At 43.1% G+C, this 22,173-nt stretch overlaps 1 protein-coding gene across 1 annotated transcript in view; it reads right to left on the bottom strand.

Annotated features, from left to right (window-relative positions):
* Positions 1-14,919: 14,919 nt before the first annotated feature.
* Positions 14,920-22,173, bottom strand: part of LOC144806103 (uncharacterized) — a 31,434-nt gene continuing 24,180 nt past the window's right edge. The window contains exon 3 of the mRNA XM_078672540.1: positions 14,920-20,812. Within this exon, the coding sequence (XP_078528666.1) occupies positions 17,782-19,563 (1,782 nt within the window). The 5' untranslated portion in view covers positions 19,564-20,812 and the 3' untranslated portion in view covers positions 14,920-17,781. The remainder of the gene's footprint in view (positions 20,813-22,173) is intronic.

Raw genomic sequence — 22,173 nt, 5'->3', positions numbered from 1 at the left:
CCAAGTCCAACAGGCTCTGTGTAAAGGCATTCTTATGACGAGTCCGTTAAAAGGTAGGGACGGTTAGTCACCATGGGTGTTGATGGGATTTGTGTGGAAAACTGAGGGATGGAGGAAACTCTCTGGAGGCTCTAGTAATGCGGAAAGTTTACTGCTTGAACCTCCCACTTTCAAGAAGGAAAGATTGATGGCCCAATCCTTTTCAGGCAACGCAGTGAGAATCTGGAACTCACTTCCGCCTCAGCTCCGGACCACCACCTCCCCCCAGGCCTTCAAAACGGACCTCAAAGTTCTCATCCTTCAAAGACACTTCCAAATTTAATTCACGCCCTCTCTATTATCTGAAGGAAAACCTTCCATTATAGAAAACTCTACTCTTCATGACTATGGAAGTGCCTTCCCAGTATGTTCTTGTGGTTTGAGTGTCTGCCATTTATTGCAGTATTAGCCTTCTACCTGTGTTTGGTACTCTTTTGTAACATGCACACGTCACTTTTTTCTGGTAACACACTGTTTGCTACCTCTTACATTTTGTTTGCTTTAGATACTTGCACAAGTGCCACCAATGCTTACGTAATGTTTGTTCTTGTGTTGGAGTGTCTGACATTTATTGCAGTATTATACCTCTATATGTACTGTGTACGCTTTTGTAACTTGCACACCTGTCTCTTTTTCCTCCTGTAATGTACCGTTTGCTACCTCTTGTATTTTGTTTGCTCACAATTGTCACTTTTGCCTCATGTAACTTAACGTTTGCTTTTGTAATTTGTTCACTTTTCTCCTCATGTATCATTACTGTTCCTATTGTGAAGCGCTCCGACACCTTCGGGTAAAGTCTGCGCTATAAAAAAAATTAAAAAATAATAAAAGCATCACTGTCACTACGGTGGTGATGAGAAGTCAGTTGTTATTCAGGATGCGATTGCAGTCACAACCACCTCCACTGTTTCTTTTGTGTTGTTTTGTGGCAACAATTTTAGCTGGGATGGTGATGGGAGTGTAAAAAGACACGCGTGATGATTTGTATGAGAGAGGCCTGGGCATGAATGACTTTGCGTGGTTGTGTGTGGCACTAAATAGGCAACTGTGTGCAAGAAAGCTTGTGTACAAATTACTAGAGTTTGCATGGTACACATTACGTGTGTGTTACTGTGCCTGAAGTGCAAGGGCAGTTGGATTTTGGTGTTCTGCACACATGCAAGGAAGGGGGCAGAGGGGGTGCTGAAAATGACAGAATGCTGGCTTTGCGCTGCCTTTGTCTCGGTCTGCTTCGTACAGCCCTGTGCCGTGAATGCTTCAGTACCGGCAGCAAGCTCCTGCTCACCTCTCCCATCCTACGCTTTGTATGGCTTATGTAACACTGTTATTTATTGTTGAAACATCAAGTTACCATTTGATGAGATTAGGAACGGGAATGACTGCCTTGCACGGAGGCAACTTCTGGACCGTAACAATAAACAAAATAAGTAGAAACGGGCACCCTGCTGAAACATGAAGCGCGGCGCCCGTGTGGAGAAAAGTAATACGGGTGTGGATATAAAAGCAGTAGTCCCCAAAGGAGCATATATATAACTACAGCGGTGCTCCTGAGAGAAAACCGCAAGTGATGTTACAGGAGTGCCAACAAATCAGAAGCCAACAAAGAAGAGTGATGGAGGAGTAACCAATGGCAAGCAGCTAGGTGGGATCACACTCCTTGTAATGATTACAGCAGGTCTTGCAGACAGTGCATGTGCTGATGCTCAACCTATAAAATAGTTAAGGGACATAGTGGGCACACCCGAAAGGAACTCCCCTCTACAGGCTGGCCACAACATGGACAACATGCCGTGGCAGCCGTTACAGGACTCTTGGACATGGAGCCAATTGAAATGGAAAGATGGTAACAGTTACAATGTAAATGATTTGTGGATGGTACCACACTAATTTTAGGAATGGTCTGTTTTAAGGTGATTTTACCCTGTGAAATTAAAGGATGCTAACTGTTACAATATAAATCATTTGTTGTCTGTTCCAAGCTGTTCTAAGCTGATTTTAATCATGTTTAAGAGAAAACAGCTCTCTCATGATTTTCTCGCCGGGGTTATAGAAGGTGTTCCAAAAGCTAAAATGAGAGCATGTTTCCTGTAAATCCACACTGTCTTTCTCAGCCATGTGAGAATAAAGTCTGACATTTTCATTAAATCGTGTACTTCCAGCAGGTGCAGTGAATGTCAGCGGATATAAAGTGTTCTACTGCTGCCTCCCAGAGTGTTCTAAAGAACAACTAGAGTGCTAACAGTGTTACTTATGACAATCTATGTGATACCAAAGGGGATGATGGACGGAGCGTTTGAGCAAATCAAACACTTGACCCCATTCAACTGATCTGGGTTTAATCCATCACCATTCTTTAGCTCACTCCACCACCCCAGTTCAGACATGGCCATATGCAAATCAGTCTGACCCTGTGCCTCATGGGAACATTCCAGCCCGAACTGCCAAGCCATGTCTTCCCTGGACCGGAAACAAGCATCCTGGGACCGGTTTCGGATTCATAATCCTCATCAGCCAGGCTATCTTGAATCCAGTGGTAGAGTGAGCAAGCGACCCACGTCTGGGCATACCCTGCCACACTTAAGGTGAACAAAGCGATACCAAATGGGATGATGGACAGAACGTTTGAGCAAATCAAACACTCACTCTCAGTCAACTGATCTGGGTTTAATGCATCACCATTCTTTAGCTCACTCCACTATCCCAGTTCAGACATGGCCATATGCAAATCAGTCTGACCCTGTGCCTCATGGGAACCGTCCAGCCCAAACTGCCAAGCCATGTCTTCCATGGACGGGAAACAAGCATCCTGGGACCGGTTTCGGATTCATAATCCTCATCAGTCGGCTATCTTGAATCCAGTGGTAGAGTGAGTAAGGGACCCACTTCTGGGCATACTCTGCCAACTTAGGGTGAACAAAGCGATACCGAAGGGGATGATGGACGGAGCGTTTGAGCAATTCAAACACTCACCCTCAGTCAACTGATCTGGGTTTAATCCATCACCATTCTTTAGCTCACTCCACCCCCACAGTTCAGGCATGGCCATATGCAAATCCGTCTGACCCTGTGCCTCATGGGAACAGTCCAGCCCGAACTGACAAGCCATGTCTTCCCTGGACCGGAAATAAGAAACCTGGTACCGGTATCGGATTCATGATGCTCATCAGCCAGGCTATCTTGAATCCAGTGGCAGAGTGAGCAAGGGACTCACGTCTGGGCATACCCTGCCAACTGAGCGTGAAAAAAGCGATACCAAAGGGGATGATGGATGGAGCGTTTGAGCAAATCAAACACTCACCCCCAGTCAACTGATCTGGGTTTAATTCATCACAATTCTTTAGTTCACTCCACCACCCCAGTTCAGACATGGCCATATGCATATCAGTCTGACCCTGTGCCTCATGGAAACAGTCCAGCCCGAACTGCCAAGGTATGTCTTCCCTGAACCGGAAACAAGCATCCTGGGACCGGTTTCGGATTCATAATCCTCATCAGCCAGGCTATCGTGAATCCAGTACTTTGTAATTATGGACATTTTATAAGTTAATAAATTAAAAATAAAAAAATAAGCCAGCCTCCCTTTGCACGTCCTATGGTGGAAGGGGAAGCCATTTTATAAAAAGGAATAATAATGAGAAACCAGGAAGCAGAACTTACAGCAGACTGATCCGGTAACTCCCTGGTACCGTGCATTGACACTAACTGTAACGCGGCAATTCCGAAATGGTCCCGATTCCGGGTGGCTCCGCCTTCAACTAGGCGTCCATTTACCACAGCTCGCAGCCCTAGCAGATCGGGGCAAACTCTCCTCGGCATTAGAGACTTAAAACATTAAGGCATTTAATAAGTGTCCTGATGATGGTCCCCATAACCAAGTAGTGGGACCGAAACGCTGTCGACTTGTTGTGCACCTTATACTAAACCTGATTTATATGTTATGTATATGTAATGGTTCTTGCTTTATACTTCTGTACATTAAAATGATTACAGAAATCGCTGCTTTTGCCTTATAAGCCCTGTCTTGTCTCTTGTTAACCTTCTGTACTGATCTGATTGTGTCTGGGTACAGGCTTGTGCCCCACACTGTTGATTGTTGAAGGTATTCTCCTTTTATACCTAACTTTCAATTGAGTAAATAATTGAAGACCTCTGTCCGGCTGGACATGTCGCTCCAAATATAGAATTGAATTGTCTATATTTATTGTTTCTCATATATTTTGTATGCATGGGACCGTTGTTGTTTTGTATTTTATAAAAAAGGGGCAAAACCATTCAGGACAAAAGAGTCCGATGTATCCCATGTTTCTTGTAGGGTAACAATATGACTGCACCTTATTATTACAAGCCACGCCTCCACATGTTTTTTAGCCCTTAGTCCTGCAATATTCCAGGATATAATTCTAAGATTCAATGGGTCTGGTTGGGTGGGGACAGATGTTAAGGGAGTGTTTATTAGTCACCCTGTAACCTCCCCAACCCCAGTCGAGGCCAGTTGTCAATCAATACTATCTAAATCCCTCAGTGGAGCAAATCTATTTGCAAGGGGGATAGCTGAGTTCATGTTTTTTTTAAACATCGTTTTATTAAACAGGCTCATAATATCTCAGACATTGCATTAAAGACACACATAATTGACCGTTTTGATACATTGGTACCTATAAAGTTTCATCAAAGCCAGCACAACATTAAAAGTACACTCAACTGAGTTCATGATTGAGCAATGTATTGACCTTACTGGTTGGAAACCGATGTTTGTGCTCTGGGTTCTGTGACGTGGTACCCATGAAGGATAACATAAAATAAAAGTAAAGCAAGAACATCTTAATTCCAGTTTTAAAATCTCGTCTGCGTACCCTGTGAATCATGGTTTTTATATGTATCGGGTACGGAAAGTTAACCACAATGCAGTCGCCGTCCCTATCTTTCTTTGTGGAGGATCCGACCCATCCCACTCTTCTCACCATGATGACATGAGGTGATAAATGGAAACCATTTATTAACGAATTGTCCAGCCAGTTGGTCACTTCGTGTAGCAGGTATATCGTAGACTCCCTGGTACTCTGCTTAACTGGGGGAGCCCCGCTCAGAACGGCCACTACGGGGATTGACTCTGGAGGCAGATGTAATATATCAGTGCTCCCTTCTACCTTCTGAGGGCGTCTGGGGGAATTTGGGCCCTGCAAATCGGACCGAGAGTTGTTATGAGGGTCAATCTTATGAGCATCTAGCATAGTTCCATTATAGGCGCAAGACCCCACCCACACCACAGCAGAATAGGCATTCATGAATAAATACACAACACAACTTTTTTGTTTGGAGAAAATATTGCTGCAGGTTTTGGACTCCTCCTGGAGTCCCGCAGAAGAGAGTGGGGGTGGGGAAGTGCCCAAATGTAACTAAGGGGTAGCCGTTCTCTGAAGTGGCCCCTGGCCGAGGGCAGCCGCAATCTCAACGGGACTGCCCACCACTGCCCCATTTATTGTGATTTTCCCAGTCTCCTTTGTGAGCCTGTGCCCTTCTGTTGGGGGGTATTTATTTCCTGGACCTGACTGCGAACTACTTTTGGCATCCTTGGGGCGGCAGCCACCTGTTGAGGGGGCCACGGACGCCGTTCCAACACACTGTGTTTGCCCTGCACCCTCCGCCACCTCCCAAGTCACTGCTCCCAAGTTGCTGAATAAATGACGAGAGTGCAACTCAGCGGCCTGATGGAGCAAAACTTCTACCTTAGTCAACCGCAGCTTAATGGGTGCCAAAAGTAATTTTAACATATCTTGAATTCTGGGTAACAACTCAGCCACAAACAGACCCAAGTCCTCCTGGTCTATAGCAACTGAACTAACAGTCTTCTTGGGTATCTGCACAGTTTTTTCCCTCCTCCTCTCTTTTTATTTGGAGGTTCAGAGAAAGATGTGACTTCAACTTGGTTTCCATCCACTCCAAATGGCAGATCAATATCAAAAGCAATAATCGCCATGGGTGCCCTCCTGCCATCATTTTCCATTTGCAAAGAGTCAATAGGGGGCAATAAGGTCTAAGGATGATTTACTAATTCCAGCGAGAGCCTCCTTTTAATGAGTGCAATTTTGTTTGACAAAACGTTTGCCTTCCTGGCTAGAAACGTGTTCAGAGCAGTAGCTGTGCTGCCCCCTCCAGGCGGGCCCGTGGCTTGCTTCCCTTTTCACATTCATTTTAAGCAACTGTGTTTTAAGGAACCTTTGCAATTGCATAACGTGATCAGGGGCTTTGATTGCTTGTGTGTAGTGCCTTGCCGGATAAATTATGAGACTTAAAAAAAAAAACTCCCCACAGACTTGCACAGCAAGAAACGTTCATCACTGACAGATCGCACAGAGCAAAGAATAAATTAAGTATTGTTATAAAGTACCATAAAAATATGCCCCAGATCACAGGGGTCAGAGGGGTTGCCCAGCCCATCCTCTTCCGGGCTCTGATGGGTGCAGACGGGCCCGCCCTTGGCCTGGGCATCGCCTGGTTGTGGCCCAGGTGTGCCCACATGCGTCTCGCACTGCAAGAGACCCGCGCTGTTCAAGAGCGCCCCTGGGCGTGGAATGATGTGGTCCTGGGTGTGTGGGGTAGCAGTGGGCACGCTGGGGACTGTAGACTACCTGCCCCCTCACAGTATTGTCTGGTGTGCCGGTCTCAAACCTATCTAATGCATCTTAATAAATATATCTTTAGAGTAAAAATATAATCCTTCTGTATGAATTTTTGTGTATAATAATCAAATAAAAAACTCAATGTGGCTGAATTGCGTTGACAGGCAATTTTTGGGCTACTTAATTTATGTGTAATTAAACTCTTTACAAACATGTTCTGTCTCATTATCATATCTCTTGATTAAATCAACACAGAATAAACCTGTGGTAATTTGAAACTGTTTTTCAAATGAGTTCCATGTAAACACTTGCCCTACATTAACACTTAATACCCAGTTCACATGGACATATTGTTTTTTGGAAAAGGTGGCAAGAGGAAAGGCACTAACTGGGCTGGTGGGTAGTAGCAGCCATTCACTGTGGGCACTGTGGAGAGGAAGTCACTCACTGTGGACACTGTGGAGAGGCAGTCACTCACTGTGGGCTGTATGGAGAGGCAGCCGCTCACTGTAGGTTGTGTGGAGTCGCAGTTACTCACTGTGGGCTGTATGGAGAGGCAGCCGCTCACTGTGGGTTGTGTGGAGAGGCAGCCACTCACTGCGGGTTGTGTGGAGAGACAGCCACTCACTGTGGGTTATATGGAGAGGCAGCCACTCACTGTGGGCTGTGTGGAGAGGCAGCCACTCACTGTGGGCTGTATGGAGAGGCAGCCGCTCACTGTAGGTTGTGTGGAGACGCAGTCACTCACTGTGGGCTGTATGGAGAGGCAGCCGCTCACTGTGGGTTGTGTGGAGAGGCAGCCACTCACTGCCGGTTGTGTGGAGAGGCAAGCACTCACTGTGGGCTATATGGAGAGGCAGCCACTCACTGTGGGCTGTGTGGAGAGGCAGCCGCTCACTGTGGGCTGTATAGAGAGGCAGCCGCTCACTGTGGGTTGTGTGGAGAGGCAGTCACTCACTGTGGGCTGTGTGGAGACGCAGACACTCACTGTGGGCTGTATGGAGAGGCAGCCGCTCACTGTGGGTTGTGTGGAGAGGCAGTCACTCACTGTGGGCTGTATGGAGAGGCAGCCGCTCACTGTAGGTTGTGTGGAGACGCAGTTACTCACTGTAGGCTGTATGGAGAGGCAGCCGCTCACTGTGGGTTGTGTGGAGAGGCAGCCACTCACTGCGGGTTGTGTGGAGAGACAGCCACTCACTGTGGGTTATATGGAGAGGCAGCCACTCACTGTGGGCTGTGTGGAGAGGCAGCCACTCACTGTGGGCTGTATGGAGAGGCAGCCGCTCACTGTAGGTTGTGTGGAGACGCAGTCACTCACTGTGGGCTGTATGGAGAGGCAGCCGCTCACTGTGGGTTGTGTGGAGAGGCAGCCACTCACTGCCGGTTGTGTGGAGAGGCAAGCACTCACTGTGGGTTATATGGAGAGGCAGCCACTCACTGTGGGCTGTGTGGAGAGGCAGCCGCTCACTGTGGGCTGTATAGAGAGGCAGCCGCTCACTGTGGGTTGTGTGGAGAGGCAGTCACTCACTGTGGGCTGTGTGGAGACACAGACACTCACTGTGGACTGTATGGAGAGGCAGCCGCTCACTGTGGGTTGTGTGGAGAGGCAGCCACTCACTGTGAGTAGTGTGGATAGGCAGGCATTCACTGTGGGCTGTGTGGAGAGGCAGCCACTCACTGTGGGCTGTGTGGAGAGGCAGCCACTCACTGCGGGTTGTGTGGAGAGGCAGCCACTCACTGTGGGTTATATGGAGAGGCAGCCACTCACTGATCACTGTGGGCTGTGTGGAGAGGCAGTCACTCACTGTGGGCTGTGTGAAGAGCTAGCCACTCACTGTGGGCTATGTGGAGAGGCAGCCACTCACTGTGGGCTGTGTGGGGAGGCAGTCACTCACTGTGGGCTGTATGGAGAGGCAGTCACTCACTATGGACTGTGTGGAGAGGCAGCCACTCACTGTGGGCTGTATGGAGAGGCAGTCACTCACTGTGGGCTGTTTGGAGAGGCAGCCACTCACTGTGAGTAGTGTGGATAGGCAGGCATTCACTGTGGGCTGTGTGGAGAGGCAGCCACTCACTGTGGGCTGTGTGGAGAGGCAGCCACTCACTGCGGGTTGTGTGGAGAGGCAGCCACTCACTGTGGGTTATATGGAGAGGCAGCCACTCACTGTGGGCTGTGTGGAGAGGCAGTCACTCACTGTGGGCTGTGTGAAGAGCTAGCCACTCACTGTGGGCTATGTGGAGAGGCAGCCACTCACTATGGGCTGTGTGGAGAGGCAGTCACTCACTGTGGGCTGTATGGAGAGGCAGTCACTCACTATGGACTGTGTGGAGAGGCAGCCACTCACTGTGGGCTGTATGGAGAGGCAGTCACTCACTGTGGGCTGTTTGGAGAGGCAGTCACTCACTGTGGGCTGTGTGGAGAGGCAGCCACTCACTGTGGGCTGTATGGAGAGACAGTCACTCACTGTGGGCTGTGTGGAGAGGCAGCCACTCACTGTGGGCTGTATGGAGAGGCAGTCACTCACTGTGGGTTGTATGGAGAGGCAGTCACTCACTGTGGGATGTGTGGAGAGGCAGTCACTCACTTTGGGCTGTATGGAGAGGCAGTCACTCACTGTGGGCTGTGTGGAGAGGCAGTCACTCACTGTGGGCTGTATGGAGAGGCAGCCACTCACTGTGGGCTGTGTGGAGAGGCAGTCACTCACTGTGGGCTGTATGGAGAGGCAGTCACTCACTGTGGGCTGTGTGGAGAGGCAGTCACTCACTGTGGGCTGTATAGAGAGGCAGTCACTCACTGTGGGCTGTTTGGAGAGGCAGTCACTCACTGTGGGCTGTGTGGAGAGGCAGTCACTCACTGTGGGCTGTATGTAGAGGCAGTCACTCACTGTGGGCTGTGTGGAGAGGCAGCCACTCACTGTGGGCTGTGTGGTGAGGCAGCCGCTCACTGTGGGCTGTGTGGAGAGGCAGCCACTCACTGTGGGCTGTATGGAGAGGCAGTCACTCACTGTGGGCTGTGTGGAGAGGCAGTCACTCACTGTGGGCTGTATGGAGAGGCAGTCACTCACTGTGGGATGTGTGGAGAGGAAGCCACTCACTGTGGGCTGTGTGGAGAGGTAGCCATTCACTCTTAGCTGGAGGTAAAAGGCAGCCACTCGCTCTGATGCTGGAGTCCCTCGACGGGCTTGCTGCAGAAGGACCATTTCCCATTCAGAAAACTTTGTTCGTAGAAATATCTCGGGAGACACTTTTATAGAGAAATATTAGAATCTAAACTCCTTGTAGACAATAGATACAATACAATACATAGGCATTTATAAAGTGTGTGGCGGCTCACAAGGAAGCGTCCTAGTGTCAGCAGCCCGACCACCCAAAAACAGGCAACCAGCCTAGGCAATAAACATATGAGTATTCAAACCTTTCCTTAAGACCATTTCTGATGGTGAAAGCCAGGACGCAGTTGAAGCGAGTTCCATAGTTTCGCTGTTAGTAAGGCAAAGGCTCTCCCACCACTCCTGGACCTACGAACGCTGAGGGTATTCAAGGGCTTTAGTGAATTGGACCTCAGGGTCTGCCCTGACAATAGATCCTGAGTCTTCTTCTCAGATACTGCGGACCTTTCTGCTCCAGGGCTCTGTAGTAGAAGATTAATGCCTTGAATTTGATTTGGGGGGGGGGGGGGGGGTAGGCAAAACAAGGGTACCCTGTTAAGCGAACCTGGGGTTGTAATGTATATAAAAGGAACAATGGTCCAGGGGTGGCCTAATCTTAGGTCCAAAGATACAAAGAAAAAGTTATTTTATCTAGATATTGAATAAATTAGGGAGCACAGTATGTAGGGCAGCATGTGTACTTTTAATCATTATGATTGCCATTTGGCATTAGACAGGTACGTCCGGGTGCTCACATGAGTGAAAAAAGTGCGTAACGTGACTAAGTGAAAGAGAAGATACACGCAATATCACCAACACAACAACAAGAAATCCACAACGATATATACAATGGGGGGATTTTCATTGGGGGGGTCGACGGCGTTTCGATCTTTACGTAGTCAAGATCATCATCAGGACAGGGTGAGCAGTCTGAAACTGGAGTAAAAAATTAGCTTATGTTAGCACTGTGCCCTACTGGACATTTAATTAATACAGTGCCTTTGTGCTCCCAGTGCCAGAGTAATAACAGTTGGCATGTGTTTAGTTTAGTTCACAGTTTTTTGCATAAAACATCCCAAGTGCGGGAAGGGATTAGAGCTAATGCGTGCTTAAGTAATTGGGGTAATGATACCAGGGTGACCTTTACATTACGTGCTGTGTTGCATACCTATACTTACTAATTAAGGGAGCAGGTAAATGAAGAGGAGGAGTGTCTGGCGCACTCTATGTAGGTTCAGTCTCTTTGAAGCCTGGTTCATGTAGCACTCGAGTATGGAAGGATCTGGGGTGAGTAAGGCAAAACATCAAAAATCAAACCCAATTTTCCATCAATAGAGATTATATTCTGGGTCTTAGCGGTACATAGTGGCTTCTTACTTGCAACTCAGTTGGAGTAGAGGGTCCTCTACATCAATTAATGGTTTCAGGTGAGTATTTAGAGGTCATAGTCTAGAAGACTTTAATTAAACAATGTGGAACATGGTACTAATTTATGAAAGTGTGTAAATTACAGTTAAAATCATGAGCCATGCTTACTTGAGTATACTTTGTGGAGGATATACATATTTAAAGAGGGTGAATACCCCTAAATGTATTGTGATACTTCGATGGTTGTTCTTCCTAGTACAGGTGTTGCTAGTGAGGTCCTGGTTCCCTGCGTAATATCTTCCTAAGGTGGTCAGGGTTGCGTAGGTGGTACTTACCTGTTACCAGTGATTACTAGTTGTGTGCTCAATTTCCTATTTTGTGCTACAGTGATTTTATATTCTAGGTTCTAAGTGATATTTCCAACAAGTATTCTAGTTCTAAAAGTGCATATTCCTGACAGTGGTCCATGTGGCCCTGTCCTGTACATATCCCCTGTAAATTCTGCCCGTGCCTGTTGGCACATTGTAAAGTGTGTGTTTTTATCTAATGTGTTTTGGTATAATACAAAGGTTATTTTTATACATAACCTTGTGTGGAGTTTCCTTTGTGGTGGGCCTTGGGTGTTGTTGCTGGGTGCGTGCGCAAACACTTAACTCACATTGCCTCCGAGTTTAGCCTTACTGCTCGTGTCACGTTACCAAGGGACTGAGCAGGGGTTTTCTTGGCGTGTAACTCCCTTGCCCTGACTTAGAGTGGTGGTCTCTGACTGACTTTGGCACGAGCCCTGGCCAGCCGGGGATCCCATTTCTAACAGAGGGTTTTGGAGAATTGTTCAAGTCGAGTCCTAAAAACAAGGTATAGATATTTTCAATTAAGATATCCTCGTTGGTACACCCTTATTTAGGTCCACTAACATTTTTTTGGTTACATAAAACACTATCCGCCTTGAGGGGCTGACCGTTAGTGAAAGCGTGGGCTCAAATAGGGCATAAGCATAATTACCAATACAGTCTCTGATTCACGTCTGAGATCTGGATCTGTAATTAGAGTGGCGGGAATTACAAGGTTGAAATGGGATGTCATGTACAAGCAGCAGGGTCTGTGGGGCAGGCAGGGACACTTACTAAATCGCTGTGTTCTGGGCCAGGGATAGCTTACCTGCTCCACACGGCGGTCGCGCTGAATGCTGTTGCTGCATCAGGGGGCGGGGGGAGGGGGCGAAGGTAATAATGGCTTCCAGGCATGTTTGATCCTACGCACCCGCACAAGAAGTCATGCACACGTCGCTCTAGTGACTGCTAACACGCGCCTGCGTGTTGGAGCCACATGCGTAAGATGTAGGAGAGACACTACCCGTTTGCGCATGGCTAATGGTTCCCTCGTTTCCAGAATGACATGTCTAATCATTAATGCTATGAGTTCAGTATACATACTTAAATTTCAGGCTTGGGAATAGCCCTTATTACGTGCCGTAATTCTACTTTAGTGTTGACATTTAAATTCAATTGCGGACTTAAAATGAGCCCCTATTCAATAAGGTATTTAATCTGGCAATACAGCTTTTGGGATCAGTAGGTAATAGCTAGCTAGTATTTCCTGCAACCCCTTGTTGGTTATTAAAAATTACAAGTTACAACAGGGTATACGTGCTAATAATTATAATGTGCATATTTTCAACGACAGGGCTTGAGAGTAGCCCTTTAATGCTCAGTTGTGCTTAGTCCAATGTATGTGCTGATATTTACAGTGCGCATGATGAGCCTAAGGGTTCCATAGGTAAGGCAAGTGTAAATATACAGAACTGGCCTCCTAGCTGTAAGGATACATTGATTACAGTGCGCATTCAGCCTAGGAATAGTACAAACACATAAGGGATGCGTAGCGAATTCCAGCACCGCTTTGTAGGTTATGAGATATCTTGATATGTAGATATGGTTAACACAAAAAGTAACATTAGTTAATTCTGTACAAGGTTAGCATAGTGGGTGACAAAAGGCTCATCAGGTTAGACCTATGAGGAGGACAACTGGTTCAAGGGACCTTGGTGGCATGGTATCAAACACAAGTTTTCCACTCATCAAGAGTGTTCAGTCCTTTTTCAATTGTCTTGCAGTTATAGATCCATTTGCATTCTAGACGATTGTGTATGGATTCTTTGTTACCGCCCCTTGTGCCGGGTATCAGGCTGTCTATCACCTGCCAGGTGAAATCTGTTTCTGAATGTCCCTGGGCCAAAAGATGTTCCACCATTGGCACCGTGAGTACTTTACAAAGTATCCAGCTTCTGTGTTGTGAGCTCCGGGTCTTGATCTGCTGTGTAGTCTGACCGATGTAGTATAGTTGGCACGGACACTTGATGCAGTAGATTACATTTTTGGAATTGTAGTTGGTAAATGACTTAAGAACATGCTTGGCTCAATATAAGCCAGCCGGACCTAAAATTCAAATTTAGCTATGATGGACACACACCAGGTTGACTACCTGGATGTAACTATCAAGTGCTTGGATGGCCAGTTATACACTACTCTATTCAGAAAGCCCACCGAACGGAACACCCTGCTTGAATACCACAGTGCGCACCCCAGGGAAGCCAGTGATGGCCTTCCATGTGGGCTATTTCTGAGGATCAGGCGTAACTGCAAATTCAAGGAAGACTTTTTTCATGAGGCAGAGATCCTCTTTCAGTAATTAGCATCCAGGGGCTACCCCAGGAAACTAGTGAAACGCGATATGAAAAGAGTGTGATATGCCCACCGGGAACACCTACTCCACCCACGTGATAAGAAATCACTAACTAGGATCACCTGAGTCACCACTTTCAGCACAGTGAGCAATAAACTGACGAAACTGGTGGGAAAACATTGATCTGTACTAGACCCACTCGAACTAAGTACAGCAACCCTCTTTTTCTCTTTTATAAGAGGGCACAACCTTAAAGATCACTTGGTTAGGGCGTCCACCTCAGTCAGAAAAAATAACACTATTGAGGCTTGTTTAAATCTGCCACCAATTTTTGGACACTACAAATGTAATCTCTGCATGGCTTGCGACTCCACAAACAACACAAATGTTGCCACAGAGGCCAGTGCCTCATGCCCTCTGGCTGCAACGGTGAGTCTCCTCAGGACATGATGCACTTTATAATGTTTTGTAGTTTTTCTGCTATCCCTAGAAAGTTATTGATTATTCCCATTCTCAAAAAAGAGGGTTTTAGGCTGGTGAGACCAGCTTTTATCTTTTTACAACTCCTCTCTAATTACACTGTTTTGCATACGCTTAACTTTTTATGGTGTCGATGTTAGACTCAGGTCAAGCTGCGATTAACTTCTATACTGTAATTCATGAATTTTTATCTAGTGTTCTGATTAACTTGGACATATTATATTTGTCAATCTGTAACTTGGAAGATGTTTTATCATTTTATGTATGACTTTTATGGTTTTCTTTTATAAAACCGAATAAAGTTTGTTGATAATAATCACTAGGGGATTCATTTACAGGGTAGCATGGTATCCCTCACAATAACTCCAGGAGTCACAGTCCACACAATGTACATGCTTTGTTCCCCCTACTTCCAACCTTACATGTACCCCCAATCACCTGCCCAAACCTCTCCCTGCTGATGCCAATGTGGTCCTCTATCATCCCGCAGACCATATTTTTGGCCCCTTTGAAAGTGCCCACACAATAAAAATGCTGCAGTTGTAAATACATATCAACTACCATTTGTTGTGTTTGAAACATTTTATTGAATAATAAAACCTAATAAACATAAGCTGATTATTAAAGCAAAACAAAACATCAGTTGCCATACACATAAGAGACAAAAGTAGTACATAAAAATCAACATACTGTAACACAGCAAAGTTATGTAGAGCACAATTCCGAATTTCAGGCAATCTTTAAAGTTCAACGATAGAAACGTTCATAAAGAACAGGAAAGAAAAGAAAGAAGGTGGGATACAGTGATTTCATTAATGTAATGCTTCCTACATATAGAAAAACAAAAATAATTATTTTCCTTAAGCACTAAAGTCTGCAAACTAAAATACTAAGAGAAATATATTGAACAATGAACATTTCATGTGCAATTTGAATTCAATTTGAATGTTTTAACCTCCTCAGCATTCTTTGACTCATGATTACAACTTGAATGCTTGCTGGAAAGGAACCGCCTCATGGGGTTCAAAATCGCATCTTTTCCAACAATAGGATTAAAATGATAAACTTGAATTTCAATTCAATTTATTGATTTAGGCCTTTTTGGAGATCAACAATTTTAAATATATACAAAAACCATACACTTTGGTATATTTGTCACCTAAACTTGAATTCAATCCACCTTTTGATTAAACACTTCCCATTCCAGCAAGCATCACAGGACCACTTGTTGTCTTCCCATTTAGTGATGATGTTTCAGATGGCAACAATAATAAATATGTTTAAAATTTTACCTCCGAAAGCAAAAACATGCCATTTCTGAATCATGGTGCACAATAAAATGTAGGAACAGAAGGGCATCTTTAGGTATACCATTCATTAAGGTTCGACCAGTCTTGAAACTAGAATTCCTGAACTTTTGGACATTTAAATGTCATATTTTTAAAGAGTTCAAACAAACCCAGAACGAGCTCCGCGAAAAATTGAAGATGAGTGAATTGTACTTAGAGAAAATGTGCTGATTAGTAATCTATGGATGTAGAATACAGTGGTCAGGCAATGCTTGTGGATCTAATCTTTTCAGATTTTAACTGCATAGTTTGTTCAATAAATTGACTGAGCATAATACTTGAAGGTCCATCTCTCAGATGAGTTCTATTACAGTTTTATTTGCGATAACACTAAAAGAAGTCAATGATAAATAGATTTTAAAAGCCATGGGTGGAATTGATCCTTGGTCTAAATTCAGATTATTGTCTGCAATAGAAAACAGTGCAAACATAACAAATCTAAAAGGATTGAATATGTTTATTATAGTGGGTTAGAGTAAACCCAGAAGGCACACATTGGTCCTGAAACTCAGAAAATATATCTAAAGATTATGATTACATCCTATTTTATGTCCAGAGACTGCTTTAGATGCTTTCCTGTTTAAGTAACATTTGCAAATATATTTAACAAAACATTAAAGCTGGATGTCAGAAATTCTGTCTTTAAGTATTGTGTAAGAGTTATGTGTGATGGTTTTTATTTGATCTGAAGCAACACTAACACTAAATAGGTACATGCCCCGGTTATCAATCAACTAACATTAGCAAACTTAATTTGGAGGGAATTGAGAAAAATGGCCTCATGTATCAAGGGTTTCATTGTTCAAAAATCCACTGGTTCGGTAATTCACAGAGTTTGCAAATGCTAAACTGCTTTTTGAAATGTACTAAGCCCATTTAACAATTCAGAATTTGGAAGGGGAATGTTAATAGTGTCCCTTCTGAATATGTAATACATCCTTAAGGTATATATTAAGCTTTGAAACCATATGTGGGTTGAAAAACAGTAACAGGAGGTAGTAACCCAAGGGGATATTTGTGAATCTGAAGTAAAATGGGGTGCATTAAAAATGCCTTTATTTAAAAGCAATCACAGACAAAGTAGTGTGCTGACTCCACAAGCAACCACTTTTAACAAATGGATTATTAGTACATGAAACTCAGTATTTCCTATATTGCTGAAATTTAGTCTCTAATATTTTTGTAATGTCGTGTAAATATTTGTTCCTGTTAGTTCCCATTTCAATATTGTCATGAAATGTACCTATTCTTTTTGTCAAACATATTGAAATATCTTTATCACAATTTTTGGGGCATTCTAAAAAGTGTTTTCACTCTCTAACTTGAAGCTTTCTTAGAAAAATACTGACGCCAGTTCCTGGTTTCTCCTAGATCTTTTAGCTTTCTCACTAAAACAAGCACAATATTGATTTGAGAGAGGTGGTTATTGTAGTCATACGCACTGGGGTTAGTTTAGACATGACCAATTCCTTAATCTTTAGAAATAATACTTGGAAAAGTTTATATTCAATAATTTCGGATAACTTACTGATAAAGATATCAGATAAAGATCCCCAAATGTCTTACCTTGTGGTATCAAAAATATGCTAGAATTAACAGACTTCTCTTCTAGATAAATCCAGGTATGAGAAGTTATTAAATCCGATTATCAACTTTCTGTTATTTTAACACATTTTCAGTGCACAGAGTATTTTCCCTACATAGATCATGCAATGGTCTGTGCTTGAACGTACAATGAAGGGGTAAAAATGCTCTTTTGCTATAAGGATTTTCTGCAGTGTGGAGTTTCTCATTGTGAAATAGCGTTTTTCTCTGCAGCTTTTCTGGCATTCAGAGCACTCATTAGGTGTTTCATCAGTATGGAGTTGCTTATAGTTAGTGAGGCTGTGCCTATCAAATAGGAATTTCTGGCATTCACAGCATTGGTAATGTTTTTCCCCTGTGTGCGTCTGCTCATGTAGAGTGAGATTGAGTTTAAAATGTATGATTTTCTGGCATTTGGAGACCTGAATTATTTTGATGGTGTGTTTTCTTATGGCGCTTGTAACCATCTCTAACTCTGAATTTTTTCTGACATTTAGAGCACTGATAATTTTATTCACCAGTGTGGATTCTCACATGTTCAGTGAGATGAGATTTTTGGCTGAAACATTTTTGGCATTCGGAGCACTGATAAGGTTTTTCCCCAGTGTGGATTCTTATATGCTGAGTGAGACTGCTCTTTCGAATGAAACATATCTGGCATTCAGAGCACTGATAAGGTTTTTCCCCAGTGTGGATTCTTATATGCTCAATGAGATTGTTTTTTTGACAGAAACATTTGTGGCATTCAGAGCACTGATAAGGTTTTTCCCCAGTGTGGGTTCTTATATGCAGCGTGAGATATCTTTTTTCACTGAAACATTTCTGGCATTCAGAGCACTGATAAGGTTTTTCCCCAGTGTGGGTTATTATATGCAGCGCGAGATGTCTTTTTTTACTGAAACATTTCTGGCATTCAGAGCACTGATAAGGTTTTTCCCCAGTGTGGGTTTTTATATGCAGCGTGAGATGTCTCTTTTCATTGAAACATTTCTGGCATTCAGAGCACTGATAAGGTTTTTCCCCAGTGTGGGTTTTTATATGCAGCGTGAGATGCGTTTTTTCACTGAAACATTTCTGGCATTCAGAGCACTGATAAGGTTTTTCCCCAGTGTGGATTCTTATATGCTTAGTGAGACTGCTTTTTTGACTGAAACATTTCTGGCATTCTGTGCACTGATAACGGTTTTCCCCAGTGTGGATTCTTATGTGCTGTGTGAGACTACTTTTTCTACTGAAACATTTCTGACATTCAGAGCACTGATAAGGATGTTCCACAGAGTGGGTTATTGCATGTCGAGAAAGAATTTGTTGGTTACAAAACCTTTCCTGGCATTCAGAACACTGATAAGGTTTTTCCCCAGTGTGGAATCTCACATGTGCAGTTAGAAGTGATTTAAGTTTGAAATTTTTTGGGCATTCAGAGCACTGATAAGGTTTTTCCCCAGTGTGGATTCTTGTATGTTCAGTGAGTCTGCTTTTGCAACTGAAACATTTCTGGCATTCCGTGCACTGATATGGTTTCTCTCCAGTGTGGGTTATTTTATGCCGAGTGAGACTGTTTTTGTCAATGAAACATTTCTGGCAATCTGTGCACTCATGAGGTTTTTCCCCAGTGTGGGTTCTTGTATGCAGAGTCAGAGTGCTTTGATCACTGAAACATTTCTGGCATTCAGAGCACCGATAACGTTTTTCCACAGAGTGGGTTAATGCATGTCGAGATAGACTCGGTTTGTTACAAAACCTTTTCTGGCATTCAGCACACTGATAAGGTTTTTCCACAGAGTGGATTAATTCATGTCGATATAGATTCGGTTTGATACTAAACCTTTTCTGACATTCAGAGCACTGAAAAGGTTTTTCACCAGTGTGAATTCTTGTATGTTCAGTGAGTCTGCTTTTGAAACTGAAACCTTTCTGGCATTCAGAGCACGGATAACGTTTTTCCACAGAGTGGGTTAATGCATGTCGAGATAGACTCGGTTTGTTACAAAACCTTTTCTGGCATTCAGCGCACTGATAAGGCTTTTCCACAGAGTGGGTTACTTCATGTCGATATAGACTCGGTTTGATACTAAACCTTTTCTGACATTCAGAGCACTGAAAAGGTTTTTCACCAGTGTGGATTCTCATATGCTCAGTGAGATAAGATTTACTCCTGAAACTTTTTTGGCATACTTTGCACGGAGAGTGTTTTCCCCCAGTGTGTATTCTCATATGCTCAGTGAGATAAGATTTACGCCTGAAACTTTTTTGGCATACTTTGCACTGAGAGTGGGTTTCCCCTGTGTGCATTCTGTCAAAAATCTGTGGGATAAGATTTATGGCTGTATCTTTTTGGGCACAGGTAACTTTTCTCCCCAACTTCGGTTATTTTGCCTCGATTTTAGAGTCGGGCTTGTTTAGATAATGTTCAGCACTTTTCCCTAAAAAAAATTGTGTGTAATCTTCTCAACACTTGAATTGAGCAAAAAATGTCGGGAAGCAGTCCTGTAACACCTGTTGACATTTTTCTAGCAGATAATAGTCTTTAGGTAATAGCCTCTTCGGCAGTAACTTAATTTGTGACTGAAGTTTTTCTCAAATCTTTTTGTATAGGTTATTAGCAATGCAGTAATAAGGTGTTAGTCTGATATTTACTGATTAAACTGATAAGTACCTTTTTGCACTTTGTAATGGCAGTAACTAAGGCGTTAGAACGTGCAGAGTACTATTGTGGATCATTAGTCGCAGAACATCAGTTCCTTCTACCCTTTCTATGTTTGGTGTAAGGTTAAGGTTTGTAGTTCGGAGTATGACGATTTATTTACATTAGATATAGCGCAACGGTGCTCCTTTAATCCATTTTTATATTTAACAGTTTTACATATCACTCCTGCACAACAGATAATGTTCAGGCGATTTACATAGAATTACAGAACAGTACACAATAAAAAGGAAACAATCTGAGATGGTCATTAACACAATAAAGTTTTGAATTGTTAAGGTTTTCGCAAGAGTGAACAGAGTGGGTCAAGGTGTTATATCCCAAGGCAAATAGTCTCAAACTTGCATAACTGGTTAAAAACGGTTGTTGAACAAAGGTGATTTTCCAATCTTTTGGTTGTTAACGTGTCAGCTTCGGAGTCTTCTTTCAGCGTCTTTTCTTTGATGGTATCCAGAAGAAACCTTTAGTTGTAACTTTCTTTTATGCAGTGCGTGCTTCTTCTCTAGAATTACATGATGCTTTAGATGAACGTTATTCTGTCATGCTGAGGCAATTTGTCTTTCTGATAGTATTTCAGATGAGGATGCTGAAGCGGTCTTTCTACATTATTTCTGATGCTGCGTGCACAGATATGGCTATGCTCTGGTTTAATGAAATGCAAAATTAGAGACTTCACTTACAGGTATAGTACTTTCCTCGCCACACTTAGATTTTTGGAAATTATTTAAACGTAGAATGCTGGATGTCCTTCAATTTTTCAAAATAATCCTTCTTATGGCACTGACATTCAGTTGATTAGTGCTAAATCTTGCTTTCTTTGTTCGTAATTTCAATCACCTATAGTATTGAAATTAAATTGTTAATACATGTACATTTCCAAAAATATAATTTACAAGCCAAATCAATGCAGAATTTTGAATATGTTGAGCTGTTTTTCAGAAAGAGCAGAGTGTAGAATGGTAGCCTGAGAGTTCTTGGATGTAGGAGTGAGGATTTGTAGAATTTTCCACATTTTATTAAGCTCACAAAGGATACATCTACCCTATGGAGTTCAACAAATAATTGAGTTAAACCTAAATGGCCTAAGATTTGAAAACAATACGACACTTCCGGGAGAAATAACGACAGTAAATTATAAGAAACTTTATTGGTCAGATAACACCAAAGATTCTATTACAAACACTGCGCAAGCAATTGTGGATTTTCTCTTCGAAGGAGATTATTCGAATGCTGTCGAAAAATGGTCTCTCTTCACAAAGCAAATAATTACCACAATCTCAATAATATGCTAATAAATGTCAGTGGAGGAAAAAAGCAGCATGTTCATTGGTGAAAATTTCGTTTGAAAGCCATCAATTAAAAAAAGGACGTAACAGAATCCTGAGATTGATCAAAAAGTTTGAAGTTAATTTAATTTACAGAGTAAAACTCAAAAAGATAAATACAGGAGTAAGGAAAATGACCTGGAAGGACAAAATGCAAGAAAAGCAATAGTTGTGGGCAAAAGCTCTATATGCTTGCAAAATTGAGTAATTCAAAAGGCTTCTGGATTCTATTAAACAAACTGAGTAGATCTTGTAGGAAATCTACTTCATCAACAGTAACTGAATCTGAATGGGTATCGTTCATAGATATGCATTTGAATCCTACTCCAACATGGCTGTGAATTCTACTGATTGGGCTATAAATAGAATAGGAGGAGAAAAGAATAATAACTCAATAGAGATAACAGAAAACCAAGTATGTAAATTAATAAAGAATCAGAGACCCAATGGTGCCCCAGGCCCACATGGGATTCCCGCTGTGTTGTATAAGGAGAAAGCATCAAATTGGTCGAGCTATCGAACAGCAGTATTTAATCATGCTCTCCAACCAAGAACAGTCCCCGAGGCATGGAAGGGATCTATAATTTCTACTATATATAAAAGTCGGGACTGGTCCCTCCCTTCCAATTACAGATTAATTACGCTCCAAGATATCAAAGCTAAATTAGCTGCATCTGTTCTACTTAAGGAGTTAATTGATTGGGCTAATGAAAACCATTTAATTCCACCGAACCAATCAGGTTTTGTACACAGTCAAGGTACAACAACAAATGTGTTAACACTGGGAATTTTAATGGAAAAATATAAAACAAAAAAACAGCCATTATATTTATGTTTCGTTGATTTTAAAGCTGCCTTTGACTGCAAAAATAG

The sequence above is a fragment of the Lissotriton helveticus genome (assembly GCF_964261635.1).
Source record: "Lissotriton helveticus chromosome 1_1 unlocalized genomic scaffold, aLisHel1.1 SUPER_1_unloc_45, whole genome shotgun sequence".
NCBI lineage: Eukaryota > Metazoa > Chordata > Amphibia > Caudata > Salamandridae > Lissotriton > Lissotriton helveticus.
The sequence above is the reverse complement of the archived record's forward strand: the minus strand, read 5'-3'. Positions and strand labels throughout refer to the sequence as shown.